At 36.6% G+C, this 18,413-nt stretch overlaps 1 protein-coding gene across 2 annotated transcripts in view; it reads left to right on the forward strand.

Annotated features, from left to right (window-relative positions):
- The window catches only part of XPO4 (exportin 4), a 72,194-nt gene extending 58,065 nt beyond the window's left edge, over nucleotides 1–14,129 (forward strand). For both annotated transcript variants that reach the window (XM_061457649.1, XM_061457650.1), the window contains exons 13-23: nucleotides 502–679; nucleotides 2,413–2,572; nucleotides 4,273–4,442; nucleotides 5,382–5,556; nucleotides 7,321–7,614; nucleotides 8,486–8,666; nucleotides 10,112–10,230; nucleotides 11,163–11,293; nucleotides 12,069–12,186; nucleotides 13,377–13,469; nucleotides 13,918–14,129. In XM_061457649.1, the coding sequence (XP_061313633.1) occupies nucleotides 502–679; nucleotides 2,413–2,572; nucleotides 4,273–4,442; nucleotides 5,382–5,556; nucleotides 7,321–7,614; nucleotides 8,486–8,666; nucleotides 10,112–10,230; nucleotides 11,163–11,293; nucleotides 12,069–12,186; nucleotides 13,377–13,469; nucleotides 13,918–14,115 (1,817 nt within the window). In that variant the 3' untranslated portion in view covers nucleotides 14,116–14,129. The remainder of the gene's footprint in view (nucleotides 1–501; nucleotides 680–2,412; nucleotides 2,573–4,272; nucleotides 4,443–5,381; nucleotides 5,557–7,320; nucleotides 7,615–8,485; nucleotides 8,667–10,111; nucleotides 10,231–11,162; nucleotides 11,294–12,068; nucleotides 12,187–13,376; nucleotides 13,470–13,917) is intronic.
- The last annotated feature ends 4,284 nt before the right edge of the window (nucleotides 14,130–18,413 follow it).

The raw sequence follows: 18,413 nt of genomic DNA on the forward strand, positions 1-18,413 counted from the left end.
GTAAGAAGACTTTGTTACAGCACACGTGCTTGCTGTCTGAAAGTCTCCAACAGATTTGAAATGTTAATGGAACAGAAGTCCCAAATGAGATGGACTCAGTGGGGAAAGCTCTAAATCAAGGCTCTTTTATCACATAATAGAAGAAAAAAGTGACAACAAAATGGGTTTTCTTTGTTTGTTTCCCCCCCTGAATAGTTGAATTGGCTGAAGTGCTTTGAGGTGAACCAAAGCCTTTTCTCTTTTAAATTTTTTTTTTCTCTCTCTTTTAGTTTAGTTGTTTTTTTTTTCCAGTCTTGGTTTCTTGTCGCTTTAGGGTCATCTCTACTGAATGGTTTTAAGTATTGTAAAGTTGCACATATATAAACAGCATTAGTCAGGGTTTGTACAAACATTTGATTCTGGTGTGATGTCTGCAGTTAAGCCAATGGATTCTCTTAATTAAAAAGCCATCCATTAACCTAGGGTAGAAAGTTGTGATCACTCTTTCTTTTTTAATGTAAGGCTACCTCTTGGCTAATGATACTCAGGGAGAGACTCCGCTAATACCTCCAGAAGTAATGGAATACTCCATTAAACATTCAGCTGAGGTTGACATCAACACAACACTTCAGATTCTGGGATCTCCAGGAGAAAAAGCCTCTTCCATCCCAGGGTACAACAGAACTGATTCTGTAATTAGGTACGGTTACTTCTCATGCTATTAAGTATGTTAAATGCTTTTTCAGAGAAAAAAAAAAATTAAAATGTGAATGGACTTTTGTAAATTTGAAAAAAAAGTAAAAATTGTAAAAAAGTAAAGTAAAAAAAAAAATTGAAAAGCAGTATGTAAACACTGACCATTGGAAAAGAAATGTCTCTTAGAAATGTCTCTGAGAAATGTCTCAGACAAGTCATAAGAATGGCTTTATAACAGATATTTATTAAGGCAATGCTGTAAAAGAGATTAAGAAAAGACAGAAAAGAAGAAGTGTTTTTTTGGGGGGGAGGGGTAAAAAAAGGTAAGGGTAAATAGAGATGATATTCAAGTCATGGTGAGCCGAGAGAGGATTGAGAAGAAAAATGAGAGTAAGGCATCAAAATGGATAAAACTGAGTCAAAATGTGTGAAGGCTGAAATTGACTAGATTGACCTAATAGTCTTAACAGAGAACGTGAGCCAAAGTCTTGGAAATAAACATAAATGTTTTTCTATCTCTACTGAAACTCCATCTTTGATCTATTTATTACAGAAAATCCTTAAAATTACTTCAGTTACCATAAAGCTGGTAGATCAAAATCCTTAAATAATATACTCTGGAATTCATTCAGCACATATACAGCTTAAGCAAATGCTTTCCAGAGCACCAGTAAGCTTGTCTTCTTTGAAGATGAGTTACTGCCCAAGCTTGGCAGTAGCAGCAGAATTGGTACTCAGTGAGGGAGGAATTGTTGTCACATACACAGCCTATAAAAGGAATAGGACGGGGTATTTCTATCTTCTTTTTGCCAGAAAGCTGATGCCCACAAAGGATTCCTCAATTTGAATCCTCACACTTCAGAAAAGTACAAGATTACCCAAGATTAGCAGTTATATACTTAACTTTTCTTCTTCTGGAAGAGGCTAGGAAAAAATGGATCGTCATTAGCAATGATGTGCCTAATAGTTAGAAGTTTGAATGTTGCTCATTGATACTATTGGAAGCTTCATGAAATGGCCATCAAATGGAATTCCTTGATGCAGAGTCTCAGTGGTGATGGGAATAAAATCAGATCTAAATATGGAGAGATTTGAGGTTTCTTGGCAATAGCCCTGAAACATCTTCAAGAAATAGACTACCATCAACTCCTAAATTCCTTGTGCAATATCACATTCTTATCAAACTTAATTTATATACTACAAAAGTTACTATTTAATGTGGTTTTATGGACTGATTGTATTCTGATTGTGGTCTATTTTGGACTGTTTCTTTATAGCAATGAAAGAGAAATAACTGGACATTTCTGTATTTGTTCTTTAGTATACATCACACTGCAAAACCTGCACAATTAGGACACACTTGTTCACTAAGCTTGATCATGCAAGGGAGAATCGGTTTTTCAGAGAAGCTGTTCAAGCATTCCGAGTAGTAGTCCATTGATCTTTGTTCCCTCAATGTCAGAATGCTTTTGAGGATTCTTTGTTGCAGTAATTTTGATGTCAAAGATAATCACTGTATTTTTTTAAATGTATATTCTGACTGTTTAGATGATGTTTGGCAGTCTATCCTATCTCTCCTTGCATTTAAACAAACAATAAATTCAGGTGCTTCTTACTTCAAGTTGAACTGCTTTGTGTTACCCTGTTCCTTCTGTCATATTTTATGAAAAATGAAAGTGTTTGCCTTGCTTTCCAAAAACCACTCTTGGCATCTTTAACTGTATTTTAAATCTGCAGGTTGTTATCTGCTATTTTAAGAGTGTCAGAAGTAGAATCTAGAGCAATAAGGGCAAATCTCACACACCTCCTGAGCCCTCAGATGGGCAAAGATATTGTATGGTTCCTCAAGCGTTGGGCAAAGACTTACCTCCTAGTAGATGAAAAGCTGTATGATCAGGTAAGAATATGACTTTTATGCATTAATTGGTGAGTATTAGCAATATATCGTGTGAATGCAGATGTTAGTGTACCTATTTTAAATGTGCAATGATAAAGCATTTTTAATGTTAAATGGGTTGTGGTTTAGTTTGGAATTTGTTTGAAACTTGAGGTTTTCTTCAGTTTTTTAATCAGAAATAGAAGTTGTTAGGGGATCCATCTTGCACATTACAAATGTGATTTTTTTTATTTTTTTTCCCTGTTGTTAGGGGTTTTTTTGTTTGTTTTTTTTTTGTAGCCATTGCCATAGCAGAATTGCATAGTGTGATCTTGGGCTGCATAGTGGGTGAAACTCACTAACCACAGCCATTTTATAAGCTATCCTTACTGTCCATCAGATCTTATAATATATTTCTAATACAATGGTTGCCTTTGATTGATTTAGTAAGTAACCTAGTCATGGTTCTGAATTAGATACTTAACACCATCACAAGGTAGTAAGGTAGTATTACATTAGCTAATGTCATGTTACTTTCCTCTCCCCATTCTCATATATTCTCATTGTATATATCATGATTTCAGTGGTGCATTCTTGTAATGAGCAACTTGTTATCATATTTGAACAACACTAATCATGATTAGACCTTGATCCTGATTTTGCTTATCGAACTAACTGTAATCCAGCTGGCTGAAGGAGGCCACTCATCCTGAGGAGGTCCTGTTGTCTCTAACTTTCAAGAAAGAAGCCGCCGCCTCCTCCTCCTCCTTTTATTTTCACTATAGAAGCAACTAAGAATACTAATGCTTCAGGAGGCCCCTTCTTAACAAAAATATGTATGCCATAGGCTTGTAAACATTTGGAATCATATTATTCAGCTAGTACTTACAGCAGAGCCAAGAATCTGTGGAAGTACCAGCTGGGGAAGAAGTGGAAAGCAGAGAGAAGGAGATCCATAAGAAACCATGTAAAGAAACAAAATAGATTAACTAGGAAATGCACACGTTTAGTTTGTGTTGATGTGTGAAAGTGATTGAAACCTGTTTAAATGTTATGCTCAGTCATGTATATATATCATGAGTTTTAAAGTTAGAAATGTGTGCTGACAGGAAACCCCTGCACAACTGTTGCAAAAGCCTTGGATTTCACTCTTGAGATATTTTTTTTTTCAAGGACAGGAGAACAGGCAATGTCAAGGAATCATATTTTAATGTGCTAGGGCCAGAATGTGACATCTTTCCTCAAAGCTGTACAGACTGAAGGAACAATCTGCAGAAAGCAGATGCAGAAAAATTGCAATGCAGATACACTTTTACAAGATGTAATCTAGATCAACAGCTGAGGTTATTTCTAATAATTTTTATCACCGTAGGAATTTCATTGTAAATTTGTGGAAACACTTTTGGGAGATGATTTTAGGATCTTCTAATTTTTAAAGCTTTTGAACTTTCATTGGCCTTCAAAGCTAGACATACTCTAAGCAGATTCTGTAATGAAGATAAAATTTTTCTTTGTTTTAAGTGTTGTACTTAAAATTGCAAGATAAATTTGGCAAAGATTTTTCTGTTATAGGTATTCTTTGCCTTTGTCTATGTAACATTTATGTATATTAAAAGTAGGGAAGAAGTGACAGCCTGAAAAGAATTTGCTGACAATGATTACCGTACACTTTGGGGTTCTGGCTTCTGTAAAACTCACTCATTTTAATGCTTTTCTTATAGATAAGTCTGCCATTTAGTACAGCATTTGGTGCTGATACAGAGGGTTCCCAGTGGATTGTGGGTTACCTTTTAGAAAAAGTGATCAGTAACCTGGCAGTGTGGAGTTCAGAGCAGGACCTTGCAAATGATACTGTACAACTACTAGTAACATTAGTGGAAAGGAGAGAGCGGTAAGTTGCCATACCTCTGGAAGTCAAAAAATTTCTTTTGCTTCCTTTCAATTTTTTCAGCCAAAGTAATGCAGGTATAGGGCATATTCATGTCTCTGTAAGTCAAATTACTTTAGTAACATACTAGGAATAAAAATAAATAAATAAAAATTCTCTGACAAAGTGAGGAGTGAGACCTGTATTTGGCAAAACATAACCTAGTTTTTATTATTGTTTAGAAGTGCACTCTCCTTCCCTTACCTTTGTGCCTCACTCTTAAACAATGAGAAGGGAAAACTCTTCTGGTCTCCACTCTTATTGCAAGGATTTTTGCGTTTGGTTTTGTTGAACAAGTTCTTCCAGGTTAAGAATTCAGGCACTGGCTAAGCCAGTATAAAATATTTTGTAAACATACTAGACTAAAAAAAAAAAAATAAAAATGCAGGATTTGGTGGATTCAGACAAATTTCAGTTTTCTTTGGTATAACAAACTGTGAAGCAGGAAATTCTTGAATGTTTTACTTTTGTGAATTGACATGCAGTCATGTATTCATAGTCTGCTGAAAGAGTGACCTGAAGTTTGAGTATTTAAATGTTTTAGGACATTTTTAAAACAGTTAAAACCCACTGTAGCTAGTTCTGGAATAAACTCCTTATTTTATCATGACATAATGAGACTAAGCTTTTAATCCACAATATGTCCATTAACTTTATGTATGTGTATAAAACTACAGCACTTCCCTGCTTTTCTCCCATGTGAATTGAGCTGTTTTCAGAGTGTGTACTTCAAAAATCTTAGGGGTGAGGCATTAGTAAGATGAAAATTGAAAAGTGATCTAGCTTTAGAATAAAAGTATTTAAAAAATAACCCCTAAGTATTCTGACAACTGCTAAGCAACCTGATGTGTTCTGTTCATATAATTTTGTGAAGTCTTTAATTAAACTTTTTCCCTCTTTTAGGGCAAACTTAGTTATTCAGTGTGAAAACTGGTGGAATTTAGCTAAACAATTTGCAAGGCGAAGCCCTCCTCTTCATTATTTGTCCAGTTCTGTGCAGAGAACACTAATGAAAGCTTTAGTTTTAGGAGGTTTTGCTCATATGGATACAGAAACAAAGCAACAATACTGGACAGAGGTAAGCTATTTTGGTGCTTCTGTTACCTCCATTTTAGCAAGTAGTACAAACAAGTTAGTTTAGAATTTTAGAATTTTATTTTTTTAGAATTTTTTTGTTTAGAATTTTATGGTGACACAAAATCAACTTGTATAGAAGCTTTTCAGGAGCATTGCGTCCCAACAAGAAGGAAATGGGGCAAGAAGGCCAGGAGGCCTCCATGGATGGATAAGGAACTGCTGAGAAACTTGGAGGGGGTGGGGGTGGGGGAAGAAGCTTATAGAAGATGGAAGTGAGGACAGGTGGCCTAGGAAGAACGCAGAGACATTGAGAACAGTCAGGAAAGCTAAGGCCAGGTTAGAATTGAGTCTGGCCAGGGATGTCAGAGATAACAGGAAAGGCTTCTATATGTATAGGATAAGGCTGCATGGAGACCTCATAGCAGCCTTGCAGTATCTGAAGGGGGCCTGCAAGGATGCTGGAGAGAGGCTCTTCATCAGGAACTGTAGCAACAGGACGTGGGGTAATGGGTTTAAACTTAAACAGGGGAAGTTCAGGTTAGATATAAGGAAGAAGTTCTTTACTGTGAGAGTTGTGAGATACTGGAGCAGTTTGCCCACAGAAGTGGTAAATGCTCCACCCCTGGCAGTGTTCAGGGACAGGCTGGACAGAACCTTGAGTGACCTGGTCTAGTGTGAGGCATCCGTGCCCATGGCAGGGGGATTGGAACTAGATGATCTTAAGGTCCTTTCTGACCCAAACCAGTCTATGATTTGGTGATTCTAAACTTTCGATTTTAAACATCTCATAATTAAAATTTTTAAAATTATTCTCTCTGAAGGTCAATAGTTATATGGCACCCATGAGCTGCCAAAAAATTTATCTAAAACATTACAACCTAAACAGAAACAGCTAACAATTACCTGGAGGTTCATGAAGCAGCCAGTATAGCAGTATGCTAGAAGGAAACTATTATAGGAGGTTATGAATTGCCATCGGATCTGTGTCATTTCTTGCTTATATTTTAATTTGGTGGTGTTATGAATTATTCGCTTAATGGTAATGACAGTAAGAAGCTAATGCAGAACATAATGAAGAACCTTGACCAGTTTTTTCTGCCCTCACTCAATTTATGACATTTTACTACTAGAAAGGTTGGTGTTAGAAAGTACCTGAAATGTGATCAGAAAGCACTACATGAGCTTGTAAAGCATTGGCCTTGTGAGAATAACTTGCTTTTGTTAGCAAAGTTATGAAATTAGTGATGGAAAATAAGAATATAATGCACTGGAAGTAATTAGGAAAAGCTTTTAACTATTTTTATAGAAGTTTCTATATTGAATCCAAACACAGCTGATTACAAAACAGACTGCACTCTCAAGAATCATAATATGACAAAAGTAATTGTGAACATGAATCTTAATGCTTTAATTGATAAACTGTAGCAGTTTTTTCCCCCAGTACTGAATTTAGAAGACAGTCAAATACTGTGAGCCAGACATTGTCATTTGTTTAAACAGTACAAAATAATATAACATATTTATGGAGGTGTTCCATTTGAAACCAGCCTGCAGGTGATGATGGATAATGAGAATTACTAATCACTACCACTTCAGCTTACTTTAGTGTGGCAGATAATAACATAATTGAGCCTTTAGAAACTGGAATTGATTGATTCTTGTACTGCCATGCCAAAAGCAACCCATGAGCTTGCTAAATCACTTAAACCTCACATCTCACATAATAGTATGCTTATCTTAATGTGACTTTTCTAAAAAATTTCAGGTTCTTCAGCCACTTCAGCAGAGATTCTTGAATGTAATAAACCAAGAAAACTTCCAACAGATATGTCAGGAGGAAGAAGTGAAACAGGAAATCACTGCTACATTGGAAGCACTCTGTGGCATTGCTGAGGCTACCCAGATTGATAATGTAGCAATTCTCTTCAATTTCCTAATGGACTTCCTTAATAACTGCATTGGATTAATGGAAGTATACAAAAACACACCAGAGACTGTTAATCTCATAATAGAAGTTTTTGTAGAAGTTGCACATAAACAAATTTGCTATCTTGGAGAGGTAAATACAACCAGGAGAGGAAGAGTGAGAGAGTGTGTGTGTGCTCATGCATGCATGTGCTCATGAACATGTGTATACATTGCTGTCCCTTAAACAGAATAGTGTGGGGATTTTTAGATTCTATAAAGAGATGCTGTATGGCCAGATGTTGGAGGCATTCCTTTGTTTTAAAATTATAGACATGCAAAGATTAAAAGCAGGACATCTAGACTTTTCTTATACCAGTAAACTTTTAACCATGCTTCACCCCTAGTCCAGTTCTATGCAAGGGTGGCAGAAGAGTGCAGACCATGTTGAGTACGTCTTTTAACCATATCAGCCTTCCCTGAAGGCTAGTCTAGAGGAATTGCAGTGCTGTTTCATGTGGCAGATGCATACCATAGCAACACTGCCTTGGTCCTAAACTAGGCATTAAGAGATACCATGAAGTTAATAGGTAACATGAATCACTGCAGTGTGCTTGCATCTTTGTACATCGCCTAATTTTGCTTTTGCACCTGGAAGAGTTCCTGCCTGTTCTGAAGTGGGTATGCACATTGCATTGTGGCTCCAAACTTGAACAGCTGAAATGAGTCCCCAAGGGATTTTGTTAGTAATCTAGTTTGTGAATTTAGTGAGATGTGTCAGCCTGTCCCCATCACTCTTGTCTTTTTGTTAAGACTAAGGAATTGATAAAAGTGATATTCTGCTGTTTTAATCACCAGCACATCAATAAATGGCTGTAAGCATTCTTACTGTTTAAGATGGCTGTTTCTGCCATGATTTTGTGTGTACTTGTTAAAAAAGTGGTTATATAACTGAAATGAAAATCTTGAGTATCATCAAGTGTTATGCGATGGAAGTTTTCTTATTATTTAACATTGTTTTTTAGGCCAAAGCCATGAACTTGTATGAGGCCTGCCTAACTCTGCTCCAGGTATATTCCAAGAATAATCTAGGTCGACAACGGATAGATGTTACAGCAGAAGAAGACCAGTACCAGGATCTCCTTCTTATTATGGAGCTTCTCACTAATCTTTTATCAAAAGAATTTATAGATTTCAGTGATACAGGTATGAAGGGTTTAATAACTGCTGAACCATAATGTGTTTTAAACTGTAGAACCATTGTGGAGCATGTATTCAGTCCTCGTAAAGCAAAAGCTGAACTTTAGACTTTGTTAGATCAGGATATGGAAATTACTATTTAATGTGCCAGTAGCAAAGGAAGGACTTTTTACAGTATTCTGGCATCTGAAATTACTACTGCTCTCATAAAATAAATAGGGCATGTATGAAACAGCTTGAAATCTGAATGTTGCAAGTCTGAACATGTAGTAGCAGCAGTTTTATAACAAAAAACCCCATAGAGAGGTCAGAAGGGGACTGCAGGGAGAGCAGGTAGATTGTTGTCTTAGTACAGGATCCAACTTTAAAATTCCATCACATTTGAGGGTTTTCTGTATTCCTCATTCACAAAACATGCTTTATGGTATGTGGCTATAGTTAAGGATTGTTTTTTGAATCCTAGCCTATTACTTTCTTCCATATATTTGCCACTTAAAATTGCAATATTCCTGAGTAGGATCTCCTAGTTCTAGCTTAGCTCTGCTGAAACCCTTTTGAATAAGCTGAAATACATTTTCATTATTCAGATCTCGCCATGTCCTATACAGTTTGCTTGGTAACAAACAGAATCTGACTAGGTTCTTTTGATGTTATTCAGTGCTTTTTCTTGAAAGAAGAGAGTCTTGTACTCCAAAACTTAGTGTGTCTGTCTAGTTTTTTTTTCTCAATATAAATACAGAACCAGATTTAGACTTTGTCCCTTGCATGGACAATTCAATGCCACGTAAAATATTCTCTTTGAGGTCAGACACTGGATGTTAATTGCATGGAAAACACTTTAAAATACTTCCCATAAAACTAAGGAATGTGAATACTACCTAAATGTAATGCCCAGAGATCAAATGTATTGAAAGTTGCCTGCATCCTGTTGCTGACTCAGTGAAAGAATTATGAAAGTAAGGTCACTGACAGTTGATGGAAAATGTAGGTCTTGCCTGTAATAGGAGAAACTCAGCAACGTGTGAACTACAGAATTTTCTGCATTTTTTCCTTGTGTTTATAAAATATATATATACACACACATATGTAAATGAAAATGCAGTAGTGTTTTGCTCACTATGTGTTTATGCTGCATGAAGCAACTATCACTAGAAACAAATGCAGTGTCCTGTAATGGAAGGGACCCTCAGAGTATCTGAAGCGTTCTGTTTTAGCATGCCATCTGGTACATGTGATAATGAAATGCTTAATCCTAATGAATATAAATATAGAGTGATGTGGCAGCCTCCGCTCACTAAGTTTCTATTTTAATACAGTGCCTCATGTTTTTTTTGGGGGGGAGAGGGGAATAGTTCTATTTTTAAAAATGTCTATATAATAAAGAAATGGGATTCTTCCTTCAATATGTTCAAGTCTCTTTTTGTATAAAACATTTTTCATGTTTTCTACAGATGAAGTATTTAGAGGACATGAACCTGGGCAAGGTACAAACAGATCTGTATCAGCAGCAGATGTTGTCTTATATGGGGTTAATCTAGTTCTGCCTCTAATGTCCCAGGATCTGCTGAAGGTAAGTATATTTTTCACACATAGCTGCTAGATTATAAAAGCTTTATAGTTATGAACTCACAGAATTCCTTCCTATATGCATTCCACCTCTGTAAATTGAGTTTTCTGTGTTTTTTTAAATGTAAATAACTGTTCCATAGTTCTAGGTACCATTTGAAAAGAAATATTGTGAGCTGAGAAAAAGTGTATTTAAAGGAGCTAAGCAAAACTTTTTTCTCCTAAAAGTGAGTCCATGCAGGTCAACAGTTAGCCAAACCTAAAATGTGGCTTGTGGAATCTGTTTTCTGATAGTGTCAGAATTGTAGAATAGTTAGGATTGGAAGCAGAAACAGTCACATTAGTTTAAAAAAATAATAATCTGGGAACTCTTTTACTTGTTTTCACAGTGCAGGTGATTTCATATCATAGACAGCAGCAGCTTATCAGTAGAACAGTAAAGCGTGAAACAATGGAATGGCAGTGTTTCATTGGGTTGCACCGTGTTCATGTTCTACTTCGAATCAGGGGAACACTTCTGAATTGTATCTCAGTTGTCCCCTCTTAACGTGCTTTCTCATCTGGTAGCATTTGCTGAGTGTGAGAGCTGCATCCATTTTACATGAAACTGAGCCGAAGGATGTACCCAAGGAGCCCCTGCTCCAAATGCTCATGAGGCTGTTATCCCACAGGTCTTAGACCTGCTTATGACTGAAGTAAAACTGCATGAATTTGTATAGAACAGCTACCAGACCTCCACTATCAACTGTTTAGTTACAGCAGTCTTTTTTTGTTGTATGACAGTGTTTGCTAATAAAGTTGTAGCCTTTCTAATATTTCTGAAGTTGTCTACTAAAATTGTCTTCTTCATATCAGTTCTGTCTCTGTACAGATGGAAATTATGTCAAAATATAGTTATGTGATTGATTCTAAGATTGCCATTTTTTTTTGTAACAGTTTCCATCCCTGTGTAATCAATATTACAAATTAATCACGTTCATCTGTGAGATATTCCCTGAGAAAATTCCACAACTCCCAGAGGACCTCTTTAAGAGCCTAATGTACTCACTGGAGTTAGGGATGTCATCGTATCCTTTATAAAGCTTGGCAGTGTTTAAAAATCTGAGTTGCTTTTATAATAACCTGTTGAAATCAGGGGATGGGGGGGTTGTGTGTTCCTTGCATTTTTCCCTTTTCTGTCAATATCTGTATCTATAATTATGTATCAGTAATTGACTCTTAGTCTCTGGTGATTGAGAGTTTTGCTGTCTGTTGAGAGTCTAGTATTAGCTGAATTGCCTCACTTGTGATGCTTGAATGCAGCCTTTAAGTGGTTTAGCATGTAAGTTTTTTCTGGCAGCCATTCCTCCTCCATTACTTCATTTCAGAGTGTGTAACTTCCTAAGCCTTCAGCTGGTATCTCAAAGCCATTCCTGAATTAGTTTCTCAGCTGGTAATACAAAACATTGCTGCTGTTCTATTGGGCTGGCTCCAGAGCATTTCCTGTCAGGGTGCCAATGGGCTCTCCCTCTCATAATGGGAGTACCATTTTCACTAATCTGTGGCACGTGTCAGAAACAGATGAGCTTGACCATAAGGGACTCTTTCTGAAAATGTTATGTCAGAGGGGGTTATGTTACCTTAGTGCATGCAGCTAATGAAAGAAGGCAACAAAGCTGGAATTTTTTTGCTGGTTTTCTTCCTTTTTTTTTTTTTTTTTTTTAATTATTAACAGCTTTATAGTAAAACAAAATCTTGGAACATACAAGCAGTTAAAACATTTTCTAGTGACGCAACTGGGAATTTTAACCACAGTTTAATTTCTCACAAATCTGACTTTGATTCTTTAACACTCACTATCAGAATGAGTTCAGAGGTTTGCCAGCTCTGCCTGGAGGCTGTAACACCATTAGCAGAACAGTGTGCAAAAGCACAAGAAACAGATACAACCCTTTTTCTAGCAACAAGGCACTTTCTTAAGGTAAGGCATCCGTTTTGTGTTACTTTGGGGGATTTTTATATATAGGTAGTGTCAAGAGGCCAAACAATGATCATATCTGACTGGGTTAATCAGGATCACACAGTAAGAAACGCGTTACCTAGAAAACTGGCAGTTTGAGAAGAAAGAGAGCATGAAGGAGTTGGAGACATTGGATGAGAGTACAAAGAAGGATGGAGGGAGGAAATTACCTACTGTCAATCAACAAAAGACCTGAGTGTCTCGGAATGCAATTCACATTCATCCATGCTCTGCACTTGAGCTCTAGAATGAACCTGATTAACAATTTTAGCAGTTAGGTTTACTGTGAAAACTGTGAAATAGAATGCTTCTAGAGTTGTGTGAACTGGAGGCTGGGTAGAATGCTAAAACAAAAGGCAGAAAAAAAGATGATAGTTGGGAACTAGAAAGAAAATGCTGTCATTTATTCAATGTAGGCAATGAATTAAGCATTTTCTTAATGCAGTCTCATATTTAGTATTTTCCTTTTAGGACATCCACTCTATCTCATTGAATTTTGGAGTGACCTGGTAACAACCAGGTTCCTGCTAACTGGGAACAAAGTAATTGTGAAATTTGTGTGCTTGTCTTTGATTTTGTAAAGACTTCAGTTTTCCTTAAGACATCTTTTCTTACCAAACAGACATTGATTGCTCATTAATAACATACATCAGACAAGCTGAGAGAATGTGAAACACCTTGCATCACCTTATTGGTCTTTCTATTAACATTGCTTTCTCCCTTTTCTCTAAATTTCCACTTCAAATTATCATACCGTTCTTATTAATCTGTTTTGTGTTTGGCTTTCTGTGAGCTGTAGGAGTCTCCAAAACTTGAGGAGGAAGTATGCTGGTTTATTCTGAAAGAGCAAAGGTTTTTTTCATTATTTCTCTGGCATAAATGCAGCTTTTGGAATAAAACACAAGACATGTAATTTCTCTCCGAACAACACATAAATCAACAGGTTTCAGTGCTTTGAGATATGAATTAGTGCTGTTAAGCCAAGACTCGACTTCTAAAAGAACTTGGCTTTTCAATTACAAAACAGTCAACCTTGCATGCTTGTAAATACACGTTCATTATTCAAGTGAAGGTGATGTTCAGCAGCAAATGTTGGTAAAATAGAAAGTTAAGTTTACACTTCTGTAACTACTTTGCTTTTGTGATTTCAGATGGTCTTTGATATGCTGGTACTTCAGAAGCACAATACAGAAATGACAACGGCAGCAGGTGAAGCATTCTACACATTAGTGTGTTTGCATCAGGTATGACATTTAGTCACTTACAACCTGAAAAGCAGTCATTTGTTAGGGTGGTTAGTTACCATGCATCTGTGAAATCACAGAATCCTTTAAGTTTTAAGGGTTTCCCAGAAGGTCTGTAATCCAGCCTCTTACTCAAAGTGGGCTCAATACTGAATTTGGATCTGGTTGCTCAGAACTTTTTTCAACTGTGTTTTAAAAAGCTCTGAAGGCTTCCTTAGCTTTTAAAAAAGCCTGGTCTGACTGAAGGACTTGAGCTCATTTAGAGGTAGGTGAAAGCTGTGGGGCCACACTTGCTTCTGGCACACTAGTCAGTGAAACTGAGCAACAGGTGGAGAGGTATTGATTGTTTTCCATCACAGCCCTGGTTCTGGATTTTTGTCCTGGTGAGAGAAGTTGTATATATTGTATCCTTTTTTTTAAGCTAATAAGATTATTGTCTATTTAACAGACTGAATATTCAGAGCTAGTTGAAACGTTGCTGTCAACTCAACAAGATCCAGTAATTTACCAGCGGTTAGCAGATGCCTTCAACAAGCTTACTGCAAGCAGCACTCCTCCTACACTGGACCGTAAGCAGAAGATGGCCTTCTTAAAGAGTTTAGAAGAATTTATGGCAAATGTTGGTGGACTTCTCTGTGTAAAATAAACAACAAAACTCTATGCCTAATGTAGACCCTTTCTGCAAAATGCACTGAGAAATGCTGAATGCTGACTAAATCTTGTACCTGTCTGGGTTCTTTGCAGCCATCTCAGATTCTAGAGAGCCTGGAAGTTTGAACATAACACAGTGGAATAAGAGAGGTCAACTTTTGAATCAGCTTCTGCTATTATGTGTTAGCTGCAATCTGTCATACTTGTGTGTGGGAGAGAATGAACAGAAAATTTGAATTTAATTTGTTTTCCATATATGTGCAAACAGATATGGGCACAATGAAAAATAAATACAGTGCCTTCCCCTCACCCCCACTGGTTTAAAATATGAGTGGCTGGATAAACTTACAGATTTCTACCCAAAATCATGTTAGAGTGTAATGCAGATACGTACAAAGCTCTAAACAGTTTAGCTGATTTTAAGCTTTATTTTTCCTCTCTTTGAGTTTGTGTTCCAATGGGGAAGAAAAAACAAATGGTGTTTTAACTTCTATTTAGTTAAGTTTTTCTACATCACCCTGACATTGCATGTTTAATGCAGTGCAGGTTTTTACATTATGTTGTGCTGCCTAAAGTTCAAAAAAGAGGTGTATATTTTTGTTCCCCTAAAATGAACTTTAGGAACTGTAGCCATTTAATTGCCTTAATTTAAAAGAAAAAACACTCATATACTTTAGATGAGAAATTTAAGGCAAAATTTGACTCTTCAGAGGTGGTTTAGGATGTCGGCACTAAGCTGCTGTGTACCTCTTGCAGCCCTTCATGTTGATGTGTCATTTTGGAGTGAGTGTCTAATGCAAGGTTCATGTGTAGTTTTACTTTCAGTATCTGTTTTGATTCATACCCAGGTTGCACACAACTGCAATGTATTTCTACACTGAACTGTTTGCTTAAGCAATAACAACTCAAAAGGTGTAAATTACTGGCAAACTTTTTAAAGTTGGGGCATTAGCTAAAGCAGTTACGCTAGAACAGACAAGTCAAACCCTTCTACTCAAGGGTCATATTTTTTTGACTTGAGTCAAGAAAGATTCGATTGGGATGTGTAGTGCTGTGGGAGATTTTGGGGTTTGCTGAATCTAGCTTCACTTATGCAGAGCCCTCCCAGCTGCTCGGCTCTTTCTCAATTTTTTATATCAGCACTTTAGCTATTAAGACAGCAGAATATCGTGCCCTGAGTATAGTGGACCAACAGGGGAGAGCAGCACACAAATACAAAAGTAAGGCCTGGTTTGTCTCCAGTCATGAGCCAGAGGAAACTGAAGCAAACACAAATTGTTTTCTTTGTGTCTAGTAAAATTGATTTTTGTGGGAGGACATGAGGCAGAAGTGGGCCCCTTTGTTTAGACCTTGGCTAAATTATGCTGTTGAGTATTTCCCATGTGTTTTTAAAATTTATATAAAATGTACAATATACACCTTTATTTGGCTATGTATAGCATCATGTTTGCAATTCTGTGCCATTCTTCAGCTATTCATCTCAGAATAAGTCACAACAGACAGATTTTTTTTAAGACATAAATTTGTAATACTGTGCTGTAAGTGATCTGAGGCTTTTCTTTTTTTTTTTTTTTAAAGTCAAATCCATACGTGTTTCAAGCATGGATCCACAAGGCCAAAAATGCCATCTCCTCATTCTACTTTTCTCTTTTAATTCATGTGAAAACTGGGCTAGGGCAGATCTAAACATTGAACAGTGACCATAAAACTTGGTAGATAATGTACTTTTGTACTTTTCCTGCTAGTATTTTATTTCTAAGATGATTTGTGTAGTGTTTTAGAATAGGGGCAATTTTTATTTCAAACTCTAATGCTTTTCTTTAAAAGATTTCTTGGCTGTGCACTTGCACAGAAGGTGATGATCCTGCAGATCCTTCTGGTTTTAAACTGTACTGGTGACTGATATTTTTTTACATCTGGCTCTGCTATGTTTTGAAACTGGTTCGGGGGCTTCTCTGAGTTTGTACATTGTATATGGCAGCAGGTCTGAAATCTTTTTTTCAGGTGAAGAGCATTAAAGCCTGGGAATGTAAGTGGCAGTAGTTGCCACTAGTTTGTAATGATTTGCTCAATGTCAAATATCTAGACCAAAGTCTTCAAAGATACCAGAGTAAATACCTTCAGATTTTTTTTTTTAATCTGACTGAATAACTGATAAACTCAACCATTATATTATTCTTTTATATCTAGTTCTGTCATTATAAATTTTTTAATCCTAAAGCTGGCTCACTAGTTAAAAAAAACATCTATTAACTTTAAAAATTTGAAATCCTCTTGCATATTGTGATTGATGAATGAGAGCATAAGTTGAGTTAGCATCCAGGACAAAGGAATGTGCATGCCCATTACTTTTCTTATTAGGCCCATTATCACAGTGGGTGAGATCAGAGCCATGGGGCATCTTTTGACTATTGAGACGTGCTGAAGTATGAACACTGACTTTCCAAAACTAGTTTTGAAGGTTACTAAAAATTTTGATTTGCCCTTCATTTTAATAATATTACATGTTAAAGGGAAACTGTCCTAGTAAGGGTTGTTTTTGTCATTTTCCTGCTTGATGTTATGTTAGACAATATTCTTACTTTCTTGATTCTTAATACTTCTTCTGTTCTCCTATATTCAACAAGGATCTTTGCATGCCATTTTGTTTCTTCTAGAGCAAATGCTAAGATGTCTCTGTTTAATGACATCCATGAAATTGTTGCAGAAGACTCTGGGAATATATTTTATTAATTAATATTTCTGCTGGAGAGGTGGCTGCTGGACTATGGGACTTCTATATCCCTTACAAAAAAAAAAAAAAGATTACTTCTACATGCCCAGTTGTAGATCGAGATGCAAAAGCTCATATAGGAAATACTTACAGACCATTTTTAGTGAATACTGTGATGTGGCTCCATGGAAGTGGTTCTGTAATTTTTACAGCATCACTGCATTGTTTTTTTCCATTCACTGTACAAAGTGAACAATGGTTCCAAGAATTCACTGGAGTTTTGAAGGAGAAACTAAAAAGGGCAACTCAAACTGAATTATAAATGCTGCATGATGCAGTTGTAACAAATTCTTACAAATTGTAACAATTTAATATACATTTGCCTAGGGTTTTTTTGTTTGGTTGGTTTTTTTGTTTGGTTTGTTTTGGTTTGTTGTTTTGTTTTTTTTTTTTTTGCTAAAACGCATTATTTCTCCAGTGTTTCCATTCTGAGACTAGAAATCAAGTAGCTTCTTTCCCATTTTGCCAGCTCCTTCCCCATTGTAATAGCGAGATCTGATGCTGGTATAACACTTTTCTGTTGTTCAACCTAGGAATGTTTGCTGTTGGCAAACATGAATCATTGGGTTGGGTCATGAAATTCAAGACTTTCTTGAAAGCACAGATACACATGGACAGGATGAAGTTGGCTACTATACAAAACTTCCACTTTTGTGTGCATTTATGCCTTAAGTATCTTCACTGAATACCACTGGAATCTGCCAAGTATTGCCCAGAGGTTTGTTTCACTGTTTAGTGATAAAGGGCTCACCATTTTCCTCAGGAATGAGAAACTTGTTTTCTCAGCATGTCCAAATCCAAGTAGTTGAAAGAGAGGGGTTTGAATCAGAGTCATCCCTGTGACAGCGTGTAGCACTCACTGAAGCCCCAGTGTTTACTTGGGTAAATCCCTTTATATCTAAGCCATGTAGTTCTAGAAAATGAGCTTCCTCAGAGCAGTCAGTTGTCCATTTAAAATCTAATTTTTCAAAAGGTAAAGCAAATTCTAATTTGTGATCTGTAAAAAATACAACTAGCAGCATTTTTCTTGTAAAACACTTCAAGTTATTTCAGTTTTGGTTAAATACGTACGAAGGGGTGTTTGTTATGGAAGTAGCTTGATGAATATAAGCGCAGGAGTAGGAGCCAGGCTCCTCTAGTTTTGTATCAGTTTTTCTACTGGATCCTTTGTGGCCATTTTGGCAAGTTGATAGAAGTGTCATTGTTACAACAGCGATAATACCTACCTACCTCACAGGGATGTTGTGAGGATTATCTTATGCCTATAAAATGCATTGAGGATCTCAGATACTATGTAAATATTAAATATTTTAATTTTAGTTTTGTGAGGTGTAAGATTTACTGTAACAAAACCAGAAGATTTCCATACCAGTAGATGCCCAGTAGAGGCAGGAGTGGTGCAGTATTGCCCAGGACTGTTCTACTGCAGTACAGTAATGCTTGCTGTAAAGTGTAGTTATTTCAATTACAGCTGATTGAAACAGTGGCTTCTTAAATAAGATTCCCCACCAGTGTGCCTC

Source organism: Pezoporus flaviventris, unplaced genomic scaffold (genome assembly GCF_033815535.1).
Source record: "Pezoporus flaviventris isolate CSIRO_AGI_PZ_B2104156 unplaced genomic scaffold, CSIRO_AGI_Pfla_v1 ptg000025l, whole genome shotgun sequence".
In the NCBI taxonomy this organism is placed as follows: Eukaryota; Metazoa; Chordata; class Aves; order Psittaciformes; family Psittacidae; genus Pezoporus; species Pezoporus flaviventris.